The following is a 26,689-nucleotide window of genomic DNA, read 5'->3' as shown; positions in this document are numbered from 1 at the left end:
TGTAGTGTAAACACACTAGGCAGTTCTAAAACAAATCTAGAATAATAGATAGCTATGTGACTTAAGCACAGCTGTAATTAATTTTATATAAGAATGAATGGAATAAAATCAGCTCTTTGTAGCTATTGTTTGTTGAAATGTAGTATTGTTTTTGGTTAACAGATTACAATGCATTAATTCCTAGATCTCCAAGGCGTTTCTTAGCTTGCTAAGGCTGAGCAAGAGTGCAACCAACCAACCAACCCATTCAGCTAAACTAACTTTTTTATTCCGCAGTTTAAGTATTCCTCAGCAAGGTTAGGAAGTATTAATGGTAGGCAAAGATGCCTGTCTGGTTTAATGATGAAGAAAATCCCCCAATTAGTGCCCTTTTCTGCAGGCCAGGATAAGTTCACTGTGAGGATTAGGAATGAGGCCAGGACCCCATAGCCACTGTCCACTAGACACACTGGCACGAGAGCAGGCATGCGTTCAGCTGCACTGGCACAAGGAGAGCATGGGAAAAAAAGCAGTTTGTGTATCAGGAAGTTGAAAGTTTTTTCCTTCCTTTATTGGTCCGCTTTTCTGAAAGAAAGAAATGATATTATTATTGTTATTATTATTGTTATTATTATTATTATTATTATTGTTATTATTATTATTATTTATTTATTTATTTATTTATTTATTAGTAGTAGTAGTATTATTAATAGTAGTAGTCATCGTTGTCGTAGTACTAGCAGTAGCAGTAGCAGTAGTAGTAGTAGTAGTAGTAGTAGTGTTATTATTAACACATCACATTTTATCACATTTCTGCATGGCCAAATGTTATCATAACTAAAAGGGATTGCTGATGTTGTAAATGATGAATTCCAGCTTGTATTCATTTAGAACAATTAAAGCTCTAACGACTAATTAATGATGTAATCTATTATAGCCTGGCTCTCAGGGGCCCGGGCTGGATAATAAGGCAAAACAGCGGAATTAACTGGGGTTGATTGAGGGAGTTTTTCAATAGAGCATGAAATAATTGGAGGTCAGGCAGGACAGGGGGGAAGAGGTTGTGGATTTGAGGACTGGTGCCAGTTTTTTTAGTCCTCTTTTCTTGTAGATGACTAAAGAAAAACACATGAGGCAACATTAAATTAAAATAAACCAGACAACTGGGCCTACAAGAAGTAATACATAATCCCCATTAAGGTTAACGTAATAGTTATATGTGATTTAAATAATGCTTTTTTGAAAAATTATATTTGAAATGTACATAATATACACATATGTCAACAACAAACCCAAACCAAAACCTATTTAAATATTATCAGGACCTTTCAGGAGACAGGTGAAAAAAATTAAATGCCTAATTAAATTAAATGCCTGAAAAAATACATATACACTAAATAAAATATATATACACTATATTGCCAAAAGTTTTGTAATACCCCACCAAATCATTTAATTCAAGTGTTGTTTTTCAGGGGTTAGGCTTGGCCTTTTCGTTCCAGTGTAAGAACTCTTAATGCTTCATCATGCCAATACATTTTGGACAATTTCATACTCCTAAATTTGTGTAAACAGTTTGGGGATGACCCCTTCCTGTTCCAACATAACTACACACCAGTGCACAAAGCAAGGTCCATAAAGACATGGATGAGCGAGTTTGATGTGGAGGAACTTGTCTGGCCTCAACCTGATAAAACAACTTTGGGATGAATTAGAGCAGAGACTGTGAGCCAGGCCTTCTCATCCAACATCAGTGCCTGACCTCACAAATGCGCTTCTAGAGGAATGGTCAAAGATTCTCATAAACACACTCCTAATCCTTGTGGAAAGCCTTCCCAAAAGAGTTGAAACTCTCTCTCTCTCATATATATATATATATATATATATATATATATATATATATATATATATATATATATATATATATATATATATATGAGAGAGAGAGTGTGTATACATATATTACAAATATATATAAAAGCGGACTTTTTAATTGGGTTAAATGTTTTTCATAATTTGCTCCTGTTTGGAAGAGAAGAGAAGAGAAGTCTTGTCTCTTGCACCTCTCTGCGCTAGTTGGCGATATGCAGTATAGGTATGCTTTCTTTTAGAATCAACGAAGAAGAAAACGGCACGCTGAAGGAAGCAGATGTTTCTGCTTCCGGTAGATTTGGGTCTAATTCATGCAAAAAATAAATTTCTTGGCTAGCTCTAGCAAAGAGCATTTTTCCTCTTCATAAGTAATTTTTACAGTCCGGTAGATACGCTGGACAACAACAGGCTCTGAACATTATGGATATTCCCACGCCTCCAGAAGGTAACCGCGAAACAGCAAAACGAAATTAGCTGTTAGCTACGTTAGCCACTTAGCTAAGCCATTCTGTAGCTCGCGCAGCTTGATAATAATACTAACGGTAATTATGATAGTTCCACGGTTATTTACTCAACACATCCCCCTAATTACTTTACGAACTGTAAAAGTTGGAAAGAAACAGCAGTAAAATACCACGGGGATAAAAAACCGTGTGTTTAAAGCAGTCTAAATGATTTGAATGGACACTGCGCTTTTATGATGGTTAGCATTAGCTTAGCCAATACACTGGGAGTCATTTTTAAAGTAAGAGTTCGTTTATCGACCAGCAGGTGATATTATGTTGAAGAAAATAATGAGAAACGTGTGAATTGGAGCAGAGAAGAAGTGCACCGTATTACTGATGCGCGGTGTTCAGTTAGACCATGGGTTCTCAAAGGTTTTGTAGCAAGGGACCGCCTCTTGATGTTCAAGGCAGCAGTATGAAAGTATGGCTAGAAATGAAATACAAAAAAGTGACTTAGGATATAACTTCTGGGAACACTGAATGTTTTTTTTTTTTGTTTGTTTTTTGTTTTGGATTACCTGTACTAGTCGTGTGTTCTTCCAATTAAATCATCTATAGATTGTATGTGTCCCGCCCATGGGGCGTGGCTTGCTCAACAGTAGCAGTGTCTTCATGGTTCTTTGGTTTGTTTTGGACTGTGCACTCTAATTGCTTTTTGGGAATAAAAGAGTGGAGATTTTGCTCTAATTCATCCCAAAAGATTTTTGTGAGATTTGGCTTATTATGTTATTATTTATTATTTGCATTGTTTATTAAATTAAACTGTGCATCCTTTGTGTCCTCACAGACCAAGAGCTTCGAAATGTCATCGACAAACTGGCCCAGTTTGTGGCCCGCAATGGACCAGAGTTCGAAAAGATGACCATGGAGAAACAGAAGGATAATCCAAAATTCTCCTTTCTCTTTGGAGGGGAATATTTTGGTTACTACAAATACAAGCTTGCAATTGAGCAGCAGCAGCGTACGTATATTGAAGTCGTCTCCTTTTTTTTTTTTTTTTTCCTTTAGTAAGGCTCAGTAGAAACCAATCTGACCTGGGGTCACATTTATCAAAGCGTACATATAACAAGGTCTAAATTTGTCTTCTGTGTGAAATGTGAGTGTGGTTAAGACTGTAGAAAAGAGTAGGCCCTAGAATTAGATCGGCTAAAATTACACTGGGCGTAGCAAATTGACTGATCCACTCTCAGTGTGTAGCTCACTCTCAGCATAGAACTTCCAGTAGTGCTTAAAAACATGTTCTTCTCTCTCATATGCTTGGTCAGGAGTGTGGGAAAATATAAACACATCCTCTGGCTCAAGCAAAACCTGATAAATCACATTCATAGATAAATCACATATATTTGCACAGTTTATATACAAAACTACTTGTACGCACATTTGATAAGTGAGACCAAAGGTGTGTGCATTTGATGCTCATTCTTACCAATGTAGCTTTGGTATTAAAATGATACAAGTACACATGTGTGACCCTATGCTTTCCTCATAGATCCAACCACTCATGATGATGAATATAAAATGGAAGGTATTTACTAGATTGGTGATTTGAAGCAATTTGGTGTTTTTGCATCATCAATGCTTGATGCTTCTGATACTTTCCTTTCATAACGAGCTTTATCAGACATTTTGTCTTATGTTTTGTCCAAGGTTATGGACAGAGCTGTTCTGTTGTCCTGTTTACAAAATTCATTTTCATTTGGACATAAAACTGAGTAAACAGTCAGCATTAATGTTATCTTGTTTTGCTACTTACTTCATTTTCTTTGTATAGTTCAGTTGACTTGTACAACATAGAACCCCATGTTATCCACAACTGAGTTTTTTTTTTCCCTGTACAGTTTGTTCTGTTTTTTTTTTTTCATGGTACAATTTTTACATGGTGAAAAACAAGACAGCATGTCTGAATTTGAATGCATGTTAATATCCAAACTGAATGGCTTTGCTTGACAATGTACATTCAACAAAGTCATTTTCCTCCTTCCAGCCTGTGTCCTAGTTCATAATTTTGGATGTTTTCCTTTATCTTTTAAAGAGAGCCTTTTTATTCAGTTTTACTTTTAGCATATTCAACAGTGATTTTCAGATTTTTGTAGTTTTTAAAAATGCATTATAATACTCATTGAGCATTATTTAATTGCAGTGCTGTGTAAGCCACCGGGTAAAGAAGCTCCTGATGTTCCACCCCCAATGACGATGCTTCCTCCTCCTCCAATCCCCCCCAGCACTCCGTCAGTGGAGGAACTCATTCAGCAGAGTCAGTGGAACCTGCAGCAGCAGGAACAGCACCTGCACAGCCTCCGACAGGTAACTCTTCTTCACCTTTGTTTCATTACAGGTGCAGAATCTCAACTAGTGGCTAACTCTGTGGCTTACATCACAGTGATCCTGCACATCATTTTATGTTCCCACTCATGTAGCGATGTTCTCTTATAGGTATTTGGCTTAGTTTTACATGTCTTATGATCTAAAATAAAGTCATCTTGAAATTATGCACAGCGATCTGCCTCAGTGCCTGCCTCTGACAGGTTCTAAATTTCTGTTTCTCCAGGAGCAAGTAAATGCAGCTGTTGTGCTGGCTATGGAGCAGCAGATGCAGAAACTCTTGGTGGAAACGCAGCAAGACATGGCCGAATTTGACAGCCTGCTTCAGCCTATCATTGACACATGCACAAAGGATGCCATTTCTGTAAGTGCCAAATTGACGTCAAGTACTTTTTCAACTCCCAACATTTACAATTAAACATTTACATGTATAGTCATCATATTTTTTGTTTTTAAATAAATGTAGACAGATAACAGGCTAACTAGTCATGCTGTATGATCAACAGAAGCTCCTTGGCCAAATTTTATGCTTATTTTTCATTCTGTAGTGTAAATAATACCTAGAAGAAGCTATACTAATATTATTCTGGTATAAATGGCATTAGAAATTTGACAAGTTATTTACTTGTAAATTATTGTTTGCCATGTTCACTGATTATGCCACGAACTGTAGTAACTATCTGAATTTTATGTTGTGAACAAAGACGGCCATGTGATACATACAGCAATTTGTCCCATTTCAGTTATAATATATATAAGCTCACTTAGACTGCTGCTCATCCAAATAAGTGGATTGGAACTGACTGTTATATAATGAGATATTTATTATTTCTCCTTCAAGGCTGGAAAGAACTGGATGTTCAGCAATGCCAAGTCCCCACAACACTGTGAACTGATGACTTCACACCTCCGCAATCGCATCACAGCAGATACAGCACATTTCGAGCTCCGCCTACACCTCATCTATCTCATAAATGATGTCCTGCATCACTGGTAATAGCACCTGTATCATAACAGTGTATTTAAAAACAACAGTCATCACTGCATCATATGTCATCATTAGAGTGATGATTATAAGAGTGCACCTTCATATTTGTCACTTTTGTGTTTTTATCATGCATTTGTCTCATCGCATCCTGTCCAAGCCTTTGCTGTGTGTTTGGTGTGTTGAATATGCTAACTTGGGGTGTTGTGGTTGTATAGTCAAAGGAAGAACCAGAGAGATCTTTTGGCTGCCCTGCAGAAGGTTGTGGTGCCCATCTACTGCACCAGCTTCCTGGCAGTGGAGGAAGACAAGCAGCAAAAAATCACACGGGTATGATGCAGAGTGTGTTTTATGTTCTTTGCAATACTTTCACTTTTTATGTACTTTCCTAATATAAATGCTGTTTTATTCAGTAAATACACTGAATAACTTCAAAATGCTAAACTTTCATGCAAGTCCTCCTTGTTGTGTGTATCTTATGTGATATAAATCAAATTAGTCAGTGAGTCCTGAAGCACTGGTGGTTTCCTGAATTTTTTATTTTGATCTTTTTAAATAAAATTCCTGACCAGTTTCACCAAACTCTTTCAAGAACAGAATGCTCGTTATGTATTATTTTTCATGTGTACTTGATTACAAGGTACATACTGTGTTCACATATTCTGTCTGTGCTGTTCACAGTTACTCCAGCTCTGGGAAAAGAATGGCTACTTTGATGAGGTCACCATCCAGCAGCTCCAGAATCCAGCCCTGGGCTTGGGACAGTATCAGGTACACTTATCTACAGAAACTCACTTTTATAACTCTACTCTAAGAAGCCATGAATGTTACTCCAAAATGCAGGGGAAGTTTTTATTTTTATTTTTTATTTTTTATCTTGCTTAGGTTCTTTGAAAAAGATAATGTTTGAGGAAGCAGTTTAACAAATGCAGAAATCCTCGCTAGCTAAGTGTGATCCTCGCACTGTAAATGTAATGTTTTAAACAAGTTGTTGGTTAAAATGCATAATGTATTAAAGTGGACATATATCTAATTAATTCATGTTACTTTAGTTTATTTATTCAGATACTGGCTGTCAAAACATCTGTAATATACCTGTGCCCAATTCAGAATTAAATATTTAAATGCTCTTTATATCACAATCTGCAAATCATTTGTCTGTCTTTAATTGCAAATCGTGTTCCTAGACATTGACAGCGTTTTTGTTAATGAAAGCTGAATGTCTTGTGTTTTTAGGCATCTCTGATTACAGAGTATGCTGCAGTGGTGCAGCCGGTGCAGTTGGCCTTCCAGCAGCAGATCCAGGCACTGAAGACTCAGCATGATGAGTTTGTGGCCAACCTGAAGCAGCAGCAGAGTGTCGCTGTGGCAGCTGCAGCAGCTGCTGTAGGACAGTTAGCACCATCGGAGCCTGAGGTTAAAGGAGGGAACCAGTCCTCTATGACTGCTCCACCTGGTGGGTACCTTTGGCACTTTGCAAAGGAACCTCTGCTAAATTGTTATGGATTTCTCTCTCTTTCTGAACCAGTGATATGTCAATATTGCCAAATTGTTTATGCAGTGCCTAAATAAATTAGTTTGCATTCCTGGGGAAAAAAATCCACTCTTGAACTGCTAATGCCTCCTAAAAGTTTCTTAAGTCAGTATGTTATGTATTTAATGGGTGGTGGTGGCTCAAGTGATTAAGGCTCTAAGGTTCAAGCCCCAGCACCACCAAGTTGCCACTGTTGGGTCCTTGAGCAAGGCCCTGAACCATCTCTGCTCCAGGGGCGCCGTATCATGGCTGACCCTGCGCTCTGACCCCAACCTCCAAGGTTGGGATATGCGAAGAAAGAATTTCACTGTGCTGTAATGTATATGTGACAAATAAAGGCTATTTCTAATTTTACTGGTGATTTTATCAGCAGATGTGAAGCCTCCAATGACAGGACCACCTCCAGGTGATTATGATGGTTCTCAGACGAGACAGCCTGACTCCAATCCATCTGCCTCCTCTGATATTCCCTCCTCAAAGCCTGGCTGGTTTGATCCCCAGCATGGAATGCCATCATGGAACCCTCAGCAACCTGTGAGTGGTTTCTTATACAAAAAAAAGAACACTGAACATATTATTGCTGGTAATGGTTTTAAAGTGTGTGATGTACTTCATCATAAAAATGTGTTTAGGTTTCTGGATCAATTTTGTTTTGCATATTGCCCACCATTCCTTTCATTTTTTAATGCTGTTTTCGGCATAAATATGAATAATTTTAGACCAGTTAGTGAATATTTCTCTCAGTATAAAATCCAACAGGGATCCCTGATTTAGTTTATTGTTTCACTGTCAGTTTCCATGCACACTGCTAATTCACTGTTCCCTTTCTCAGCCACCATTTGACCCCACTCAAGCTCCACCTCCATGCCCACCCTGGAACAGCCATGAGGGGATGTGGAATGAAAGGGAGCCGAGCTGGAGTAGCCCTCGAGATGGTGGCCCTGGAGGTCCAGGAGGCCCAGGAGGCCCATGGAGTAACCAGAATGAGCCTCCACCTTCATGGAGCGGACAGTTTGACCAGCCACCCTGGAGCAACCAGCCTGATCAACCGCCCTGGAGCCAGAGAGAGCCACCTTTCCGCATGCAGCGGCCCCCACATTTTCGTGGGCCCTTCCCCCCACACCAGCAGCCACCTCCTTTTAACCAACCACCTCCACCACACAACTTCAACCGCTTCCCTCCGCGCTTCATGCAGGATGACTTCCCACCTCGACATCACTTTGAGCGGCCGCCCTTCCCACCACATCGGTTTGATTACCCACAGGGGGATTTCCCTGGAGGTGAGAAAAATACTGCAGCAGCTTTTTTATATACATTTATTTAAATAGATTTATTTAAATTTTACATGTATGTATGTATATATAAAGTATTAAATAATAATAATGTTTATATGATGCATTTTATTTAAAGAAATGGGTCCACCACACCACCACCCAAACCAGAGGATTCCTCCCCCAGGAATGGGTGAACATCCTCCATGGGCTGGTAACCAGCACCCAGACTTCGGGCCCCCACCACACGGCTTTAATGGCCAGTCACACCACATGAGGCGGCAGAATCCCTCACATGTGACCCAGGATGACCCTAGTCTAGTACCCAATGTTCCCTACTTTGACCTGCCTGCAGGCCTCATGGCACCTCTTGTAAAAGTAAGTGTGCAGATCTGGCCTAAATCTATGAGATCTAGAGATTATCTCAATCTTCTTTTTTATGGTATGGTAATGGTATTTTTATCTTTCCAACCAGCTGGAGGATCATGACTACAAGGCTTTGGATCCCAAAGACATACGCTTGCCTCCTCCCATGCCTCCTAGTGACCGTCTGCTGGCTGCTGTGGAGGCCTTTTACAGTCCACCATCCCATGACAGACCCAGGAACAGGTCACCACCTCTTTCAAACTCACCCGCACATGCACACACTTTTTATTTATTAATTTTCAATAAATATGTTTGTCTTCCTCATTCCTTCTCTGTGTGTAAATTAAATTGTATTTCTAATGTTAAACCTAATAGAGCATACTTGGTACAATGTACCAATGATTCATGAGATTCTGCTGAAGACATGGAGATAATAGAGCCCAATGTATACAGTATATTGCTATGTATTATAAATATAATTAACTGTAATAATATAGCTTCTTGGAATCTGAAGCATAGTATATTGCCTCTGGCTGCACCTTACAGCACGTTAAATCTCTTTTTATGCCATTGTTTACTACAGTGTTTGAAACTCTTATTGTTTGTAATTTCCAGTGAGGGCTGGGAACAGAATGGCTTGTATGAGTTCTTCAGAGCCAAGATGAGAGCAAGGAGGAAAAAGGATCAAGAGAAACACAACAGGTGAGCATCTGTATGCAGGCTTTTTATACTTTAAAAAGCTTTTTTCTTATTAAAAAATGGGTCTGAAATAGTGTTTTAATGCTGCCATGTTAAGCTGGACTGGATTATTTTTTAAATAAATGTTAAAATGAATTATTAATTTAACTGAGACTAAAATATAGCCATGTGTGACTCAGCACACGAGGCAGTCGCTCACGGAGCCGTTCTCGCAGTCGAGGCAGATCGTCGTCACACTCCAGCTCCCACTCCTCCAAATCATCGCGATCGAGGTCTTCCAGATCCCGTTCAAGATCACGCTCCTACTCCAGATCTCGATCAAGGTATTGCCACTAGTTTATGTCTACACTTCACATCACTACTGCTGCTGTTTTTGTTCCCACTGGCATGCACAAACACATACCAGTACTTAGATTGTTTTTATATATTCAAAATAGAAAGAATTTTATTAGTATTGGTTTCACCCTCAGATATCACACCCACAAACCACTTGCAGAATGTCGGATGTTTAACATTTCAACAAACATTTCAAGGAGCCATAAATATAATACTGAAAACTGTGATTGGTTGCTTTACATGCAAATCAGATGCTCTTTTAGGCTTTCCTTGGCCGATAAAGGTTGCTATGGAGGTCCACACTCTCTGCTGTCAGTATAAAGGTCTGGCTATGCGAGACTAGTATTAGTATCACATTTTGTGCTTTCTTTCTGGAACGGAAACACCATTCATCATTGGTGTTACATGAATTTCCTGTGTTGCCAAGCTAGCAGTAGTGTATAGTATAGTTAAAATGAAGTTCAGTAACTGATGCAATAGCAAGTTAACCAATTAGTTTAATAAAAATATGATAAAATACATCTCTATATAAGGTGCATTTCCATTTTTTTAGAAGCAGAAGCCGCTCTAGGTCAAGGTCCAGAAGCCGTTCTCGCTCCAGATCACGCTCAAGGTCGCGCTCACCTGACAGGCGACGACAAGCTGCAAAGTCCCGCAGCCCCACGCCACCGTAGGTTTCCACAGCAACTAATTGCTCACATACAGACACGTTTAAGATACAATTCAGTGGCTGAAATTGTGTGTGTGCAGGTCCACCTCCGGCTTGGGTGCTGGACCCCCAGCTCAACCTACTGACCAGAGGCTGGGAGAGGAGAACAAGGGCCACCAGATGCTCATGAAAATGGGTGAGTATTCCAGCAGTGCTTAGTGACTGTGTGAAATAAAAGTCTCTTTGTGATGCATTGCTCAGTAAGGTGTAGCTTTTGTGGTTTTAACATGTATATCTTTCCATAAACTGGATGTTTATATAACCAACAGCAAATCAGTTCATTTACTTGCGATTACTTGAGAGAAGTTCAGCAACAGACAAGTCTGTCTTTATATGCAGGATGGAGTGGCTCTGGAGGGCTTGGCGCGAAAGAGCAGGGCATTCAGGATCCTATTAAAGGAGGCGATGTGCGGGACAAGTGGGATCAGTATAAAGGTGTTGGAATTCCCCTGGACGACCCATATGTCAACTACAGAAGAAACAAAAGCTACAACTTTGTTGCACGGATGAAAGCGAGAGAGAAAGGTAGAATCACTCGCTTTCATTCAGTACACACAGTTAACCAGGAGGAATGAGGTGGCATTTTCTGTTTGGCTTGTCAGCTGCACAATTTTGTTTTCATTCTTAAGTCTTACTATGTAAGATATCAAAGCACAAAATAGCTTGTGATGGATATTTAGTGGAGCGTAGTGGGAGCAGCAAAATTTTCTTAGTAGCCTACATGTACAGCATCAAACATCATTAACACATAACACATGCATATATAAAATAACCAGTAGCCATTGTTGGTGATGTCTCATGTTAATTTAGGCAAAGGTTTAAAAGCACTCATTTTCAGACCTGAAACAGAATTCAGGAAATGTTTCAGGAAAAAGGTAGGGATATTAAAAATTAAAAATGATGTAGAGTCACTAGTGCAGATATCATTTCCAGTTTATGAACGACAAGAAATATAATGGAAAGTAAAAAAAAAAAAATATTTGCTGTATTGGTAAATGTCAAGTCTCATGATGTTTCAATAAGAACAATAAAACACTCATAGTTGTAAATGGATTTTGATTTAGAAGCTCATCTTTCTGTTTTGTCTCCTCTGTTTTCAGTGAGTCGGGATACACAGGAGGCTCCAACTACAGAATGATTCTCAATAACACTTTTTTAAGAGAAAGCCCCTCTCTTTGATGTTGCCCTTTTGTTTGGAAAAATTGATCTGGCCTTTGGCTGTTTTCATTATAAGAAAATCAAAATGTCATGTAGTTTCAACATCTGTGTCATTGCAGTCCAATGGATTTAGCTTAGATTTAATACCCAGCACAAGGAAATAAAGATGTTTTAATCATGTTTTGATTTTTGTTTGTCTATTAATGCCAACTACAAATGATTCATTAATATGCAATTCAGTGTATTAAATGTTATACAATGAGTACCGTACATAATGCATGTGAGGCCTCACTCTGATTACACCAGTAGCCTTTAATTTGCATTATTTGACATCAGTATGGCACACAGTTTCTCACAGAGTTATGAAAATACTGCATCAACCAACAAATTGGCACCAGAATGAACAAAGACATCAAAGATATCAGTGTAAACATAGGTATTTAATGTGTTTTGCTGTTGACTTTTCCTTTAAATCCACACTTTCCCCTACCAAAAATATAGCTGATTTAGTAGGATCAAGTTTCAGAATCACATTCAAGAGCAAAACTAAAGAATCCGTTGATGGATAACACATTGGGATTGCTGCATTTTAACTGTTTCTTTTATAGTAGGTGAAATTTCACCATAGGAAACATACCTCATAGAAGTAAAGATTTCGAAAACACATACGTTTTGCATTGATACACAGAAGCAACAAGTAGATGAATGATAGCTGCTGCTTGCTCCAGCTACAGTTCTGTAAATGTGCACTTTAAATATAGTGATAATCCCTCATCTCCTGCAGCACCTCCTCCAGTGCAACCTCCATAGTCAGCTTAGGAGGCCTGTTACAGCGGATAAACTAAAGACAGAAACATCTAGTTAGGAACAATGCACTTTCATGTGTGATTAGATTTAGGGCTGGATAACATGGCAGAAACATTTCTTATCACAATAAAAGACTTCTCATGACTCATAATATTTATGTTTGTCAGTAATACAGTAGCGCATATGGACATAAAGGAAATGTTGACCCTAAAACACATTTAATATATTTATCCTAAAATATCTGTAGATCTGTTTACAATACTGTCAGTACTGTCAATATACAGTATATTATACTCTCAGAAAACAATGAGACCTAAATTATTGCAATATCTGTAATCAAATCATTAGCCCTATTTAGATTAATACCCAATCAGCAAGGATTAAATGTCCATTCACTACTATATGCATGAAATAATCATTCCAAATCTGATAGTGAAGAAACTATTTCTGAATTCATCACCACTCAAAAATAAGTAAATAAATAACTGTCATAACATTCTTAAGAGATCTTTACCTCCTTCGCATCCTCCAGTGTGGTGTATCTGTAGTCAGCGGGTCCCAGGGACTCCAGCATGGCTTGATGTAAATGTCTGCTGGACTGGATGAAGTTCCTGGTCAGTGTGAGCTGTTGCCTCAGCATGTCGTTCAGAGCAAACACAGCAGGACTGTATGCCGTTAATGCTGCAGGACACAAGAGATGATCAGATGTTCAGCCTACAGCAGTGTGTTAATCAAATATTTGGTTGAAAGTTCTCTGGGTGAAACTAGCCTGGTTAGTATGAACCTCAAATAACATCAGAGTAACAGCACTGCATGGATTTGATGTGTTACAGGAAATGCTGAGCAACTGAGTCAGGGAAAATGACAAGATAGCATGCTTTTAGGGTCTCCTACCTTCCACGGCTTCAGCGCTGATCACATGACTCGCCACAGGAGTTGGATCCACGTAGGACATTCCTACTGACAGGCCCAGCACAGCCTGATCTGCTCAGGAAACAATTATCCCCAAAAAATATAAATAATATTGCAATTTGTGTAGCACACTAAATTAAGAGGAACAACTGAAAACGTACTAGAAGACCACATATAAGAGAGACCTTGCGTCTGCACTGTGGCATCCTTCTTGCACCGTCTCACACTGGGACTTTGTGGATTAGTGTGAGTATGTGTGGTGTCTCTGGAGTAGGACGCAGTGTCAGAGCCTCTGCTGTGGCTTAAACTGGACTCAGATCTACTGTAACGGATGCTTGCGGACTTGGAAGGCTTTTCAGAGAGAGTGTAATCATCATCGCTGTTTGATTTAGCCGACAGAGGCTCAGTCTGACGCTCAGATGCTACACCAGAGAGATGCTCGGAAATGTCATCTACACTCTGAGCCTCCTCGGTCTGGATCTCGCTCTCAAAGTCACTCTCATAGCAGACTGGTTCATCTGCAGGCTTGTTCAGGATCTCTCCAGCTGAGGACACACCGAGCTCCTGCAAATTCGCGTCAGACTGTGGACGACCAAACGCAAGATGTTACATAGTTAAATAAGAATAATTAATGATACATGTATGTATGTATGTATGTATGTATGTATGTATGTATGTATGTATATATATATATATATATATATATATATATGTATATTATGTATGTATGTATGTATGTATGTATATATATATATATATATATATATATATATATATATATATATATATATATATATATATATATAAAATATTACATTATTTGGGGTCTACCTTTGTTTTTATTAATCCAGCTGTATCAAGGGTATCAGGAGCCAAATCATCCAACGTCATTACATTTAACTTGAAATCTGCAGAGTGGAAAAAGTAATGAATCAAACACAACTGCATGTTTTAAACAACACAGACATGATATCCATCAGAGCAAAACTGAACGTACGGCACGAACAATCTGCTTAAGGTTTAAGATGCCTGATTTAATATCACTGAAAAAGATTTTTTAGCCTCTTCTGATTGATCCTGAAGAAATTCTGACCAATTCCATGGATATTTTATGTTTGTACTCAACCGCAAATTGAATATCATTGAATAGTTTGGTGAATATGAAATTTGGAAGCATAATTTGTCACACATCTGTAGCTACTTGTTGAGAGTGTATATCTTGCTTCTTACCATCAGAGAGCACACTTCTCTCACTCTGTGTGTCATCATGGTCAGAGGTGATGGGGAAAAGCTCCTCAAGTGACCTGATCTCACTGTGATCCGGCGCTGAGGACAGAGACGAGGTTTGACCAGCTCTCGGGGAGAAAGGCCTGCTGGGTGTGGAGATTTTACGGGATAATGGTGGTGATGGAGTAGGCTTATGATGCTGTGCTGTGAATGCTGATTGAACGGGCTGCTTTTCTTTATGCTCTGGAGTCAGCTGGACAATCTCTTTACTACTTTTCCTGTTTGTCTGTGTATGTGGAAGAAAAATGAAAAGAAATGTATATTTCCTCTTATTATATTATAGATATTTTCATGGGATGGATTTCTAATAATTCAGTCTGAATATAAATATGAATATTTGAAACATCCCAATGTCTAAAATTTTATTTACTGTTCAAACAAAAAATGTGATCTATGTGACTAACGGTGGCATGTTTGTTGGTATCAGACAGGCTAGTTTGAGTGTTTCTGTAACTGCTGATCTTCTGGGATTTAAAGAGAATGGTGTAGAAACAAAGCCATCCAACAGCAATATCATTATTATTATTATTATTATTGTTGTTGTTGTTGTTATTATTATTAGTTCCAAGCATTTTTGCTGACAGTTAATTTATGATATAATTGATGGTCATCCTGTTAATGAGAAAGGTTCCCCAAACTGGTTTAAAAAAACATTAGAAGCACTATAGCATTAAGATTTTGCTTCACTGGAACTAAGGGGGCCAAACATGTTCCAGCATGACAGTGCTCCTGTACACAAAGCAACCTCCATAAAGACATTGCTCGACATGACTGGAGAGGAAGAACTTGAGTGGCCTGAGCCTTGAACTCAACCCCACTAAATACTTTTGGGATGAAATGCAACACTGCAGCATCCATGCTTAACCCCACTAATGCTCTTAATGGGCAAAATGCTGAATGGGCAAGTCACCAAAGACATGCTCCAAAATCTAGAGGTATGCCTTTCCAGAAGAATGGAGGTTATTATACCAACACAGGAAAAATAAATCTGGAATGATTACATATAAGTGTGATTGGTCAGGTGTCCACAAACTCTTAGCAATAAAGTATATATTGCTTGTTCATTTTCCAATCTGTCTAGTTGAGTGTATGTGTAGTATGCACTGAAAAGATAGCTTTACCTTAACAGCTTGCTGAGGACTCGTCTCTGTCTGTCGCATGCCTTTGACTCCGTCTGGTGATTCAAAGGATTCTCCAAGGAGTCTACGCATGTCTTCTTCATCGCTGTCCATGCTCATACCTTTATGTATACGAGACACTGAGCGTACAGAGGTCTTGTAAATGTCTGCATGTGGCCTCTCAGTCTCCTCCTGACCCTTAGGAGTGGAGGTTTTCCTGTTACGGAAATGGCTCCTGTCAGCTGCACTCAGCTCACTGCTGGACTGGACAGAGACACTAGACTTGAGCTCTGCACCTGTGTCTCTGCCAAGATTTCTGTCCGTACGATTTCTGATGCGGTCTTCAATCAGCGCGAGTCTGCTTAGTGCCATGCTCTGTGAGCCACGCTGAGGAATGAATTCCATGTCAGCAGGAGATGACGCTCTCTTGGCTGACCTCTTTAGAAACCTACTTCCACCACCCATGCCAAATTGTTCTACTGGCTCTGCAGTGTGTGCCACTGTTTTAGCTGGGTGAGCATCATAATCTTGCTTTTCACTTTCAGCGTCTGAGGAGAGATCACTTAGGCCATGCAAAGGCATCTGTCTGGATTGCATGGCTTTTCCAAAGCTGGTCTGAGAGCACAAAAAAGGTTAGTTTGTAAATAGGAAGTGCTAAACACAATTCATTTTATTCCACTTTATTTATATAGTGCTTTTAACAGACATTGTCAAAAAAAAGCAACTTTATACATAAATAAATTGAAAACAGTGGAGAGGTCCCTAAATCTTAATGTTGAAGAAAGCTAGAGAGAAACCATCCTTAAATGGCATGGCATGGAATGGCAAAATAAACCATTCCACTCCTACAAAAGTATACTACAATGTGAAACAGTACTGAAAGTGTGTTAAAAAAAATGTACAGTATAAGTAGATTGTAAACAAGAGTCCTGGGATGAGCATAGGACAGTCTTTATGATTACTGCTAGAGCTTTTAAGCGCTTAAGTTTTTGGTTAAGGAGTGATGCATACTGTTATGCTACTTGGTTTTCTTTTTGTCCAAGCATGCCTCTTTTCCTCAAAGCTTCTTTCTCTTTCAGTTTATAAGAACAACTTTAATAAATACTATGTGTAAGAAATAATACAAAAAATAACTCTGATTGTACACTATATTGCCAAACATTTTGGGACACCCCTCCAAATCATTGAATGCAGGTGTTGTTTTTTCAGGTGTTGGGCTTGGCCCCTTAGTATCAGTGAAAGGAACTCAGTTTCAGCATACTAAGACATTTTGAACAATTTCATGCTCCCAACTTTGTGGGAACAGTTTGGGGATGATCCCTTCCTGTTCCAACATGACTGTACACAGCAAGGTCCATAAAGACATCGATGAGCGAGATTGGTGTGGAGGAACTTGACTGGCCTGCACCTCAACCCGACAGAACACCTTTGGGATGAATTTAAGAGGAGTGTGCGAGCCATGCCAAAACTGGGATGTATGTCTTTACATGCACATAAATTTAAGATGGAGTTGGCCCACCCTTTGCAGCTATAACAGCTTCAGCTCTTCTGGGAAGGCTTTCCACAAGGTTTAGGAGTGTGTTTAATAACCATTCCTCTAGAAGCGCATCTGTGAGCTCAGGCACTGATGCTGAAGGAGAAGTCCTGGTTCACAGTCTCCGCTCTAATTCATGCCAAAGGTGTTCTATCAGGTCAGGACAGTCAAGTTCCTCCACACCAAACTCGCTCATCCATGTCTTTATGGACCTTGCTTTGTGCACTGGTGTTGGAACAGGAAGGGGTCATCCCCAAACTATTCCCACAAAGTTGGGAGCATGAAATTGTCCAAAATGTCTTGGTATGCTGAAGCATTAAGAGTTCCTTTCACTGGAACTAAGGGGCCAAGTCTAACCCCTGAAAAACAACACCTGAATTCAATGACTTGGAGGGGCGTCCCAAAACTTTTGGCAATATAGTGTATGTTATGTTTTTCACCACTGGCTTATGTGTTTTTAATTGCATATGATATTTTTAGACTAGGTTGTTACACCGTGAAAATTTCAAACCGTAACACCCTGGTATACATGTGAGAGCACCCACAGCAGCAGAAAGAGAAGTTATAGAGGCGGACTTACACTGATCACATCTTTTCTCTGATCATCCCGTAATGTTCCGCTGTTTGTAACTCTCTGTCCAGAGAGCTGAGCCTTTGCCCTTTCCAGAGCTGAACTGCGGATGCCTCCACGATTCCACATTTTAATCAAGAGCTTACTACACCGAGATGTAAATCGTCCTGTATGTAAACACTGTGACGTGTTCTAGATACAGACTAGTGTTAGCTAACTGACTGTAGCGGAATTGTGTTATTGTGCATTACTCAGATAAACCATACCTAATATCACTCTTAAATTATGTATTAGCTTATCCTTAAATAAAATGACATTTTCTTTGCTTTGTGTAGTTTTCGATTTTAAACCAAATCAAACTTTGATTTTTTCCGTTAGCCATAACGACCAAACAAGCGTCCGGACAACGGAAATTGCGTCACATAACTTACGGAAGTACATTCACAATTTGGCGCTGTTGTAACTCGAATTGATTTCTGTTTTATGAAATGTTTTGTTATATATATATAAATATATATATAATATATATATAAATTTGTGTATGTGTATTTCATGTTTTATTTTAACCCTCCATAAGTATACATGTATTTTAGATCGAAATACTTTGCTTACTTAAACCTGTTTACTAATATATATTTCTCTCAAACTTAAATAAAAGCACGGCGAATGATATTTTTTTTAAAATATTTTTAATGCATATAAAGTAAGAAAATAATTTTCAACAATTATTGGGCTACAAAAAATAATCAAATAATTAAATAATTACAATATAACGAAAACTCACATAAAGACATTCAGCGGTGCAAATCAAAAGTCGATCACCAGACAAAATACTGAAAACAACAACAACAATAATAATCATAATAATAATAATCATAATAATAATCACTGCCCACTGCCTCTGCGCGCGACGCCGCCGTTTAACTCGTGGTCTCCTCTGATTGGCTGAGCGCCGGACCAATCAGCTGCAGCCATCTGTGCAGGAACAGAAAGCTGACGGAGGGCTGCTGCACATTTCCCCTCTTTACCTTTCTAATTCTCGCTCATTCTGGTCGCCCGGGGCTGTTAAAAAAATCACCCCTCAATATACAGGTGCAAATATGAGAATTTCGCTTGCACTTTTTGCAGCATTTGCTGTAGGAATCACTGTCGACGCCACGGTGTTCTTCAAGGAGCAGTTTCTTGATGGAGGTAACGTTAGCGTTTCTTCGCTTTTCTTCACTCATTTCCATCCAGCACTCCTGTTATATTATATACAACATACAGTTTAAATAAGCTGATATGTCTTATAGATCTCATTATCCATTAGGTTCATCACCTGAGATCCTCTTCATAATTAATTGGATTTGATCTTAAATAAAACATAATCTATATGCGAGTCAATGTTCAGTTTGCATTAATGACTTTTCCACAGTTGTACCTTTCAATACTTAAAAATTGTGAACAAATACAACCCTAAGGTCTTCTGTTCTGTTTAAAGGCTGCTGTAAGGATATATACAGAGGAGGCTTTCACGTTCACATATTTGTAAATCACAAAATGTGTTTGATTCTTGCAGATGGATATAAAAGTCGATGGGTGGAGTCCAAACACAAATCAGACTATGGACAGTGGAAACTCTCTGCAGGAAAGTTCTACGGTGATGCTGAGCTCGATAAAGGTGAGGTTTCATTTTCGTCCTTCTCCAGTAAGACATTGTTTAAGCTCGTCTAAGCAAATGTTTTCACATGCAAATTGACTGAAACACTTCTGCTACTTAGTTACCCTTACATCCATCAATGCTTCAAATTTGTATATCGTTTCATTTTCAGATTTTGATTTCTGTTCTTTTTTTGACTCAAGGTCTTCAGACAAGCCAGGACGCTCGATTTTATGCCTTGTCCGGCCGGTTTGAGCCTGTCAGCAACGAAGGTAAAACTCTGGTGATTCAGTTCACAGTAAAACACGAGCAGAAGATTGACTGTGGAGGTGGCTATGTAAAAATCTTCCCAGCTGATCTGGACCAGACGGACCTGCACGGCGAATCTCAGTATTACATCATGTTTGGTAAGCTGTAATGACACAGCTATGACACTCACTACCTCACTACAACTATGTGAGATTCTGCTCAGTAGCACATTACTTTAATTGTTCATTTTTTTTTTTTCACTTTGCGCTTGCTTTCACCAGGTCCTGACATCTGTGGCTACAGCACCAAGAAAGTGCACGTAATTTTGAACTACAAAGGACAGAACCATCTGATCAAGAAAGACATCCGATGCAAAGTGAGTTACTGTATTGAACGATAATCCAAATAAATTATGATTAATCACGATTGATTTCTAAGAATCACTCAAACTCCAAAAACTATTTAATGAGATTATTGTTAAAAAAAAAAAAAAAATATATATATATATATATATATATATATATAAAGATATAAGATATAATATATAAGAGATATAATATATAAGAGCAAAAAACATTTTTAATAACAGAAATGATCTGGAAATAAAAATGTTTTTGTGTTTTGCAATTTATGACCGCTGTATCAAAATGACCCTAATGCTGATGATAGTAATGGCTATTTGAAGTGCAATTTAGTGGCAGTATTTCCACCTCCAAGTTTCACACTGTCATAAACGGGAACAAATATCATAATGTGCTATGTTAATTTAAAATCCTTATCTATAACTATCGCCATATTTATTTACTCACTTCACCCTGTCTGATTTTGTTTAGTTGGTTATTTTAGTCAAGGTACAAGTACAAACTATTTTTTTTAAATAGATATGTAAAATGTGTAATAGTTCAATTTTGCTTATATGTATGATTTAGGTGGCAATGGCACTGTCTCACTTCCTATCCTCATAGAATCCTCATAGTAACACTATTAAAAAAGAAAAAAAAAATTCTATCCATAACCAGATAATTGTCCATGGTGAACTTTTAAGACACGAGCATGAATTAACAAAGAATACTTCAAATCAGTTACACTGAATGAGCCTGGTTTTCTTGTTATATTTGTTATCTTGATAACGAGTCAGGCAAAAGCTTTAAAGAGCTCATGTTGAAGATCAGGATCATGACAGATCTTCAACAATCCAGTCAACGTACGACAAACAGAGCTCAAAGCTTTTCCCTGTGGTAGTGATTAGTAAAGAGGAACCTATTCGACTGGCTGTGTTTTTGCATCGCTCCTTTAGGCTGTTTTGTTCCAATTATTTTTACAGAATGAAATTTTAGCATGTTCTGAACTTTAACTTGCATTTACGGACAAACGTCTGCTTTCAGTCTTGTACTTCATGTAAAACATAAGTAGAACCTCAGGGCAAAGTGTCCATCAGAGGTTCTTTTAAAAAGGGGTTTTGAATGGAAGTGCCTTTCATGTGTACAGTTTTGAATGAAAACTCATTCGTGAATAAGTGCTGTTTGCTGTTTACCTCTTTTTCAAGATCCTCTGTAGACTTTATCACTTCACTTTAGAGCACGATATGTGGACTAGTACTCACAAACCTTTTACACTAGGTGCGTTTACATGGATAGTAACAGGACTAGAAGCACAATCAGATTAAAAAAGTGTCAAGTTAACACGTCAGCATGTGATACGTATGACGTACGGATGTTGATTCGAATGACGTATGACGTACAGATGTTTTCGTGGACTGTGCGCATGTCAAAAGATCTAATCCGCTTCTAATCATGTGTCATGTAAATGCGCATAACAATCTGATTACTTTATACCGCATTCATGTAAACGCTGCGATCGGATTCGTCAATCTGATTGAATTCAGTCTGATCTGATTAAAAAGTCTCCATGTAAACGCACCTACTGATATAAAAACACCCTGATACATACAAGCAATATAAACAATAATTACAAAATAGCAGCTGTGGATCAGTGAAATTTGTAAAGCAGTGATTCACTGGTCTAATATACAAAGCTGTATGATACAATATGATTAATGGACTTATTGAGCAGTGCCTTTATGTTCTTCTTTCAGGATGACGAGTTTACACACCTGTACACGCTGATCCTTCGGCCCGACCAGACCTATGAAGTGAAAATCAACAATGAGAAAGTGGAGTCAGGCTCTCTGGAGGAGGACTGGGACTTTCTTCCTCCCAAAAAGATTAAGGATCCAGAGGCAAAGAAGCCAGAGGACTGGGACGACCGCGCCAAAATCGACGATCCTGAGGACACAAAGCCAGAGGTAAGTCTCAGCCATTTTGGAGTTCACTTTAAAAAAATGTTGTACATAATTTATTCTTACAACTTGTGTTGTGTGATGACTTTAACATTATGTATTAAGTGCTGTTAATTTGCTTTTACACTTCAAACACTAAGGAAGAAGTGAAAAATTCTGTTTGTGAGCAAATCAAATCAAACAGCCCTGATATTCTGCCTCCAGCACTACAGAAAAGCCAAACATTCTCCTTACCAGAGTTACACAGATCATTATTTAATATTTGTTACTGATAGCTAGGCTAGTTAGATAGCCAACAGTAGTTTGGAATGATAAGAGTGTTGTTGTGTAGAGTGTAGAGTAGTGTAGAGTACGTGGCGTGAGACGCCTTTTTTCATATTGGCACAACTATTGCTTTGTCCAGAGATAATTTCTCTGCCATGCGCTATAGCTTTTATTGGTTAACAAACTGAAATAGTCCTCATTGCAAAACCAAAATTCACGGGGTGGAACTAGGTAGGAGGAGATCCACCCCCTGCACTCCACTGAAGCTGATCTATAATGCAAATAACGTTGTTAAACAAACAAGCAGAAAACAAACAAGGTAAAACAGTGCCCACATTTTTATAACAGGCCTGTTTTTTATCAGTTAGCCATAATATTTAATTTCTGCTCTGTATTGTTTGCGTCAGGACTGGGATAAACCCGAGAACATTCCTGATCCTGATGCTAAGAAGCCTGATGACTGGGATGAAGACATGGACGGCGAGTGGGAGCCACCAATGATCCCTAACCCTGAGTACAAGGTACATCATAGAGCAAAGAGCTTCTACAGAACTGTTTAAAAGATTGACGCAGATGTGCTGTTGGAGTATTTGTGAGTCTAGATTTTTGAATCATGTTGCCCTTTAATTATGACCATAAATAATGCTAATAAATTCATATCAAGAATATAAAACCGATTTTATTTACACTGTGTTTTATCCTTGGATAAAATGGGCTTGAGTACTATGAAGCAATACAAAGCAGTTCTCCTCTGAGACTCTGGCTTAAGTACTGTCTGTCTCTGAAGACACATACTTTTGGGAGTTGGACGCATATGTGCCAGAATAATTGGATTTCCTTTGAGGTGTTACTTGTCTCTTTATAAACAGATATCAAGTTGTCATATTTTCGTGAATGGCTGTTGTCAGGCTCTCATTTAACTGAAGTTCCCAATAGGGAAAATGTGTCGCAAGAGATTATGTGAGGGTTTTGTGTGTGGTTAATATGGTTAACATGGTTCGAATAATAGATACTGCTGATGAATAGATACAGGTTTACACTGCTTTCACTGACTTTGGGATAGAGAAAAGTTTGAATGTTTAATTCATTAATGGATTAATCACCTAAACATATATAAAATGAGTCTACCATGCAGAGGAGCTTTGAAATGGCTATAATACCTGTATTAAGCTCTATTGATGTAGATGATGAAATTATTTTTTGTGGTGATTGTGGGCTAAAAAGTGCAAAATGGAGAAAAACCTACTAATGCACTGTATATAAAAAAAAAACACACAAATCCTATTACCCCAGCTTACCTAATATATAAGGAATTTTTGGAGGAGAAAATAATCAATTACTGTATATTATGATTCACTGTTACCACCCCTCAAAGATGAGTATAATATTGATTAAAGAAAGAAATACTTTGTAACCATTTATGGTTACATTTATGTAGCAAAAAGTCTATAAAACAGTTCCCTGCTCATGATGCAGCTATAAAGTTTTTTCCCTCGCTTGAAGGTAATTGTTCAAGACAGTTATATATTTACTATAAATATATCTTTCTAACTGTAAATCTAATTATAAATATACAATTTTCCCCCCAAAGCTGAAAGAGTATTTAATCTTTAGATGGATATCTTGCTGTTTCAATTTAGAATAAAATATTAAGCTTGGTTGTCATGTTCATGTTCCTACATAGTGACTCGGATTAATGATATTTATTATAGACTTATTTCCTAGCTCCGTTGCCCATGATACTGCTGTCAAATACCTGCTGTTTTAACTAACACCACTTTGTGTTTATTAATTTGTTCATTTCTTTATTCATTTTTAGGGAGAATGGAAACCTAAACAGATCGACAACCCCAACTACAAAGGAACATGGGAGCATCCTGAGATTGACAACCCAGAATACACACCAGATAACTTGATTTACAAATATGACAACATTGGGGTTATCGGTTTGGACCTGTGGCAGGTACGGCTGTCATTGGTCATCGGTACAGAAAGAGCAAATTGATAATGAGCAAATGGATTGATAACACAAAAACTATGCTGCAGTGAGAGTGTTTATACAAATCATATTTGTATTATATGTCCAGGTGAAATCTGGTACCATCTTTGATAACTTCCTAATAACTGACGATGTCAAAGAGGCAGAGGAATTTGGCAAAGAGACATGGGGAGCCACAAAGGTGCGTTCACTGACTCAAAGCTTTGTGTATTTTTGTATATATAAAAATTTGACTTGTTTTTGCACAAATGGGCAAATTGTTTTTTATAATGGTCCTATGTCCACAGGGGCCAGAAAAGAAAATGAAGGAGAAGCAGGAAGAGGAGGAGAGGAAGCAAAGGGAAGAAGAGGAGAAGACAAAGAAGGAAAGTGAAGGTGACGAGGAAGACGGCGACGAAACAGAAGATGAACCAGAAGAGGAGGAAGAGGAAACTCCAGAGGAGCCCAATCTGCTGGACGATGAAGATGATGAGGAAGATAAGCCTACTAAAGACGAGTTGTAGATGACCTCAGAGCTTTCGAGCACATCTTAGGAGAACCTACTGATCCTCCCCCACTCAGTGAAGCTCTTTCTGTGGGCTCTAACTACCCAAACAGGACAAATAGAGTAATGGTGTGCTGTGGTTTTATTTCAGTTCAGTTGGTGAGGATTGTTTCCCCACCACTGAGCCCCTTTTTTTTTCAATCATAAATTAATCTTAGCCGTGCCCTGGATTTTTTTTGTTTTCTACTGCTGCTACCCGGCTTCTCCAATTCCCACCCAAAGTCATATGTAAAAGTAAATTAAACGGAATTTGGATTAATGCCATCATGTCTAGAGGGGGAAAATGATAAGTTTATCATTTTTAGGTTATTTGCACTTTTTTTAAATAAATGATTTTCTTAAACCGTTGCCTGGCTTTCCTTTGTCATTTATTTCCTATAAACATAGTTTCTTTCACATATTTATTTCCTTATTTATTTTATTATACTTAATTATTTCCAAAAATTCTCCAAACAGGAATGTTGAAAAAAAGAAAAAAGAATAGAATAGATTCATTAGCCAAGATTCATGTGCAGTGTTTGTCTTTATTTTTTTGCCAGTGAACTACAAGGCTGTTGTAACCACATTTGATTGAATCAGTACATATTTATTTTCATTTATTTTATTTGAAATAACTGTTTAACTTCATTTTAATATTTTAATCTCCTTGGGGAAAACAGTTTGTATTTACAAATTTAAGTGCAAAGTGGAGCTTTACTATCTACCATCGCCATAGTTGAGTGCTTTTATTGGGTCTTGAAACACCAAAAATATCACTGACTGAATACAATGAGTTTGAGGGTAAAACTCTCAAACAGTTCCTTAACTGTTTCTACTGGATGTTTTGTATACTCTGATCAGGCATAACATTATGAGCACTGACAGGTGAAGTGAATAACATTGATTATCTCCTTATCATGGCACCTGTTAGTGGGTGGGATATATTAGGCAGCAAGTGAACAAGCAAGTCCTCAAAGTTGATGTGTTAGAAGCAGGAAAAATTGGCAAGTGTAAGGATTTGAGCGAGTTTGACAAGGGCTAAATTGTGATGGCTAGACGACTGGATCAGAGCATCTCCAAAACTGCAGCTCTTGTGGGGTGTTCCCGGTCTGCAGTGGTCAGTATCTGTCAGAAGTGGTCCAAGGAAGGAAAAGCCAACAATGGGCACCTGAGCATCAGAACTGGACCACAGATCAATGGAACAAGGTGGCTGGGTGCGTGTGCGTCACTTACCTGGGGAACACATGGCACCAGGATGCACTATGGGAAGAAGGCAAACAAGGCAAAAATGGTTCAGGAATGGTTTGATGAGCACAACAATGAGTTTGAGGTGTTGACTTGGCCTCCAAATTACCCAGATCTAAATCCAATCAAGAGTCTGTAGGATGTGCTGGACAAACAAATCCGATCAATGGAGGCCCCACCTCGCAACTTACAGGACAGATCTGCTGCTAACATCTTGGTGCCAGATACCACAGCACACTTTCAGGCATCTACTGGAGTCCATGCTTCGACGGACCAGGGCTGTTTTGGCAACGAGAAGGGGGCCAACACAATATTAGGCAGGTGGTCATAATGTTATGGCTGATCGGTGTATATTATCTACCATTATCGTAGTTTTGAATGCTTTTATTGGGTCTTGAAACACATTTGAAAAAATGTCAGATTGAATACAATTAGTTTAAGGGTCAAGCTCTCCAACAGTTCCTTTTTTGTATATGTAACCATGAGTTCATCTTAATTGCTGAGC

At 38.5% G+C, this 26,689-nt stretch overlaps 3 protein-coding genes across 6 annotated transcripts; 2 read left to right on the top strand and 1 right to left on the bottom strand.

Moving 5' to 3' along the window:
* The first annotated feature begins 2,102 nt into the window (after positions 1-2,102).
* On the top strand, positions 2,103-11,917 carry cherp (calcium homeostasis endoplasmic reticulum protein). Of its 3 annotated transcripts, none has more exons than XM_058401403.1 (19): positions 2,103-2,296; positions 3,145-3,318; positions 3,847-3,882; positions 4,498-4,661; positions 4,906-5,043; positions 5,521-5,672; positions 5,883-5,994; positions 6,346-6,435; positions 6,901-7,120; positions 7,572-7,732; positions 8,031-8,478; positions 8,609-8,847; positions 8,945-9,078; positions 9,451-9,537; positions 9,714-9,857; positions 10,424-10,540; positions 10,621-10,715; positions 10,919-11,104; positions 11,680-11,917. In XM_058401403.1, the coding sequence occupies exons 1-19, from the start codon at positions 2,272-2,274 to the stop codon at positions 11,715-11,717; spliced, it is 2,760 nt and encodes a 919-aa protein (XP_058257386.1). In that variant the 5' UTR covers positions 2,103-2,271; the 3' UTR covers positions 11,718-11,917. The 3 variants fall into 3 exon arrangements, with proteins under 3 accessions (XP_058257386.1, XP_058257385.1, XP_058257387.1); XM_058401402.1 differs by having other exon boundaries at positions 7,569-7,732; XM_058401404.1 differs by lacking the exon at positions 3,847-3,882 and having other exon boundaries at positions 7,569-7,732.
* Positions 11,918-12,029: 112 nt separating this feature from the next.
* lg10h19orf44 (linkage group 10 C19orf44 homolog) lies at positions 12,030-18,395 on the bottom strand. Of its 2 annotated transcripts, none has more exons than XM_058401405.1 (8): positions 17,976-18,395; positions 15,865-16,476; positions 14,687-14,969; positions 14,288-14,364; positions 13,618-14,038; positions 13,439-13,528; positions 13,059-13,225; positions 12,030-12,578 (listed from the first exon to the last, which is right to left on the bottom strand). In XM_058401405.1, the coding sequence occupies exons 1-8, from the start codon at positions 18,093-18,095 to the stop codon at positions 12,489-12,491; spliced, it is 1,860 nt and encodes a 619-aa protein (XP_058257388.1). In that variant the 5' UTR covers positions 18,096-18,395; the 3' UTR covers positions 12,030-12,488. The 2 variants fall into 2 exon arrangements, with proteins under 2 accessions (XP_058257388.1, XP_058257389.1); XM_058401406.1 differs by having other exon boundaries at positions 13,642-14,038.
* Positions 18,396-18,934: 539 nt separating this feature from the next.
* calr3a (calreticulin 3a) lies at positions 18,935-25,308 on the top strand. Its single transcript, XM_058401620.1, has 9 exons — positions 18,935-19,157; positions 19,525-19,626; positions 19,809-20,012; positions 20,136-20,230; positions 21,950-22,159; positions 22,825-22,938; positions 24,237-24,380; positions 24,505-24,597; positions 24,704-25,308. Exons 1-9 carry the CDS (start codon positions 19,067-19,069, stop codon positions 24,917-24,919), a joined length of 1,269 nt encoding a protein of 422 aa, XP_058257603.1. The 5' UTR covers positions 18,935-19,066; the 3' UTR covers positions 24,920-25,308.
* Positions 25,309-26,689: the final 1,381 nt, after the last annotated feature.

The sequence above is a fragment of the Hemibagrus wyckioides genome, linkage group LG10 (genome assembly GCF_019097595.1).
Source record: "Hemibagrus wyckioides isolate EC202008001 linkage group LG10, SWU_Hwy_1.0, whole genome shotgun sequence".
Taxonomy (NCBI): domain Eukaryota; kingdom Metazoa; phylum Chordata; class Actinopteri; order Siluriformes; family Bagridae; genus Hemibagrus; species Hemibagrus wyckioides.
This window is presented reverse-complemented; position numbering and strand designations above follow the sequence as displayed.

What these genes read in the sequence shown, in the direction of transcription:
- lg10h19orf44 (XM_058401405.1), bottom strand. Translation starts at nt 18,095, where the DNA reads ATGTGGAATCGTGGAGGCATCCGCAGTTCAGCTCTGGAAAGGGCAAAG. An exon ending in GAGAAGTGTGCTCTCTGATG is followed by an intron (nt 14,365 to 14,686) that starts GTAAGAAGCAAG and finishes TCCACTCTGCAG; the next exon opens with ATTTCAAGTTAAATGTAATG. An exon ending in CTCTTATATGTGGTCTTCTA is followed by an intron (nt 13,529 to 13,617) that starts GTACGTTTTCAG and finishes TTTCCTGAGCAG; the next exon opens with ATCAGGCTGTGCTGGGCCTG.
- cherp (XM_058401402.1), top strand. Translation starts at nt 2,272, where the DNA reads ATGGATATTCCCACGCCTCCAGAAG. An exon ending in TGGGCTTGGGACAGTATCAG is followed by an intron (nt 6,436 to 6,900) that starts GTACACTTATCT and finishes TTGTGTTTTTAG; the next exon opens with GCATCTCTGATTACAGAGTA. An exon ending in ACAGGGGGATTTCCCTGGAG is followed by an intron (nt 8,479 to 8,608) that starts GTGAGAAAAATA and finishes TTTTATTTAAAG; the next exon opens with AAATGGGTCCACCACACCAC.
- calr3a (XM_058401620.1), top strand. Translation starts at nt 19,067, where the DNA reads ATGAGAATTTCGCTTGCACTTTTTGCAGCATTTGCTGTAGGAATCACT. An exon ending in AGAAAGACATCCGATGCAAA is followed by an intron (nt 20,231 to 21,949) that starts GTGAGTTACTGT and finishes TTCTTCTTTCAG; the next exon opens with GATGACGAGTTTACACACCT. An exon ending in TCCCTAACCCTGAGTACAAG is followed by an intron (nt 22,939 to 24,236) that starts GTACATCATAGA and finishes ATTCATTTTTAG; the next exon opens with GGAGAATGGAAACCTAAACA.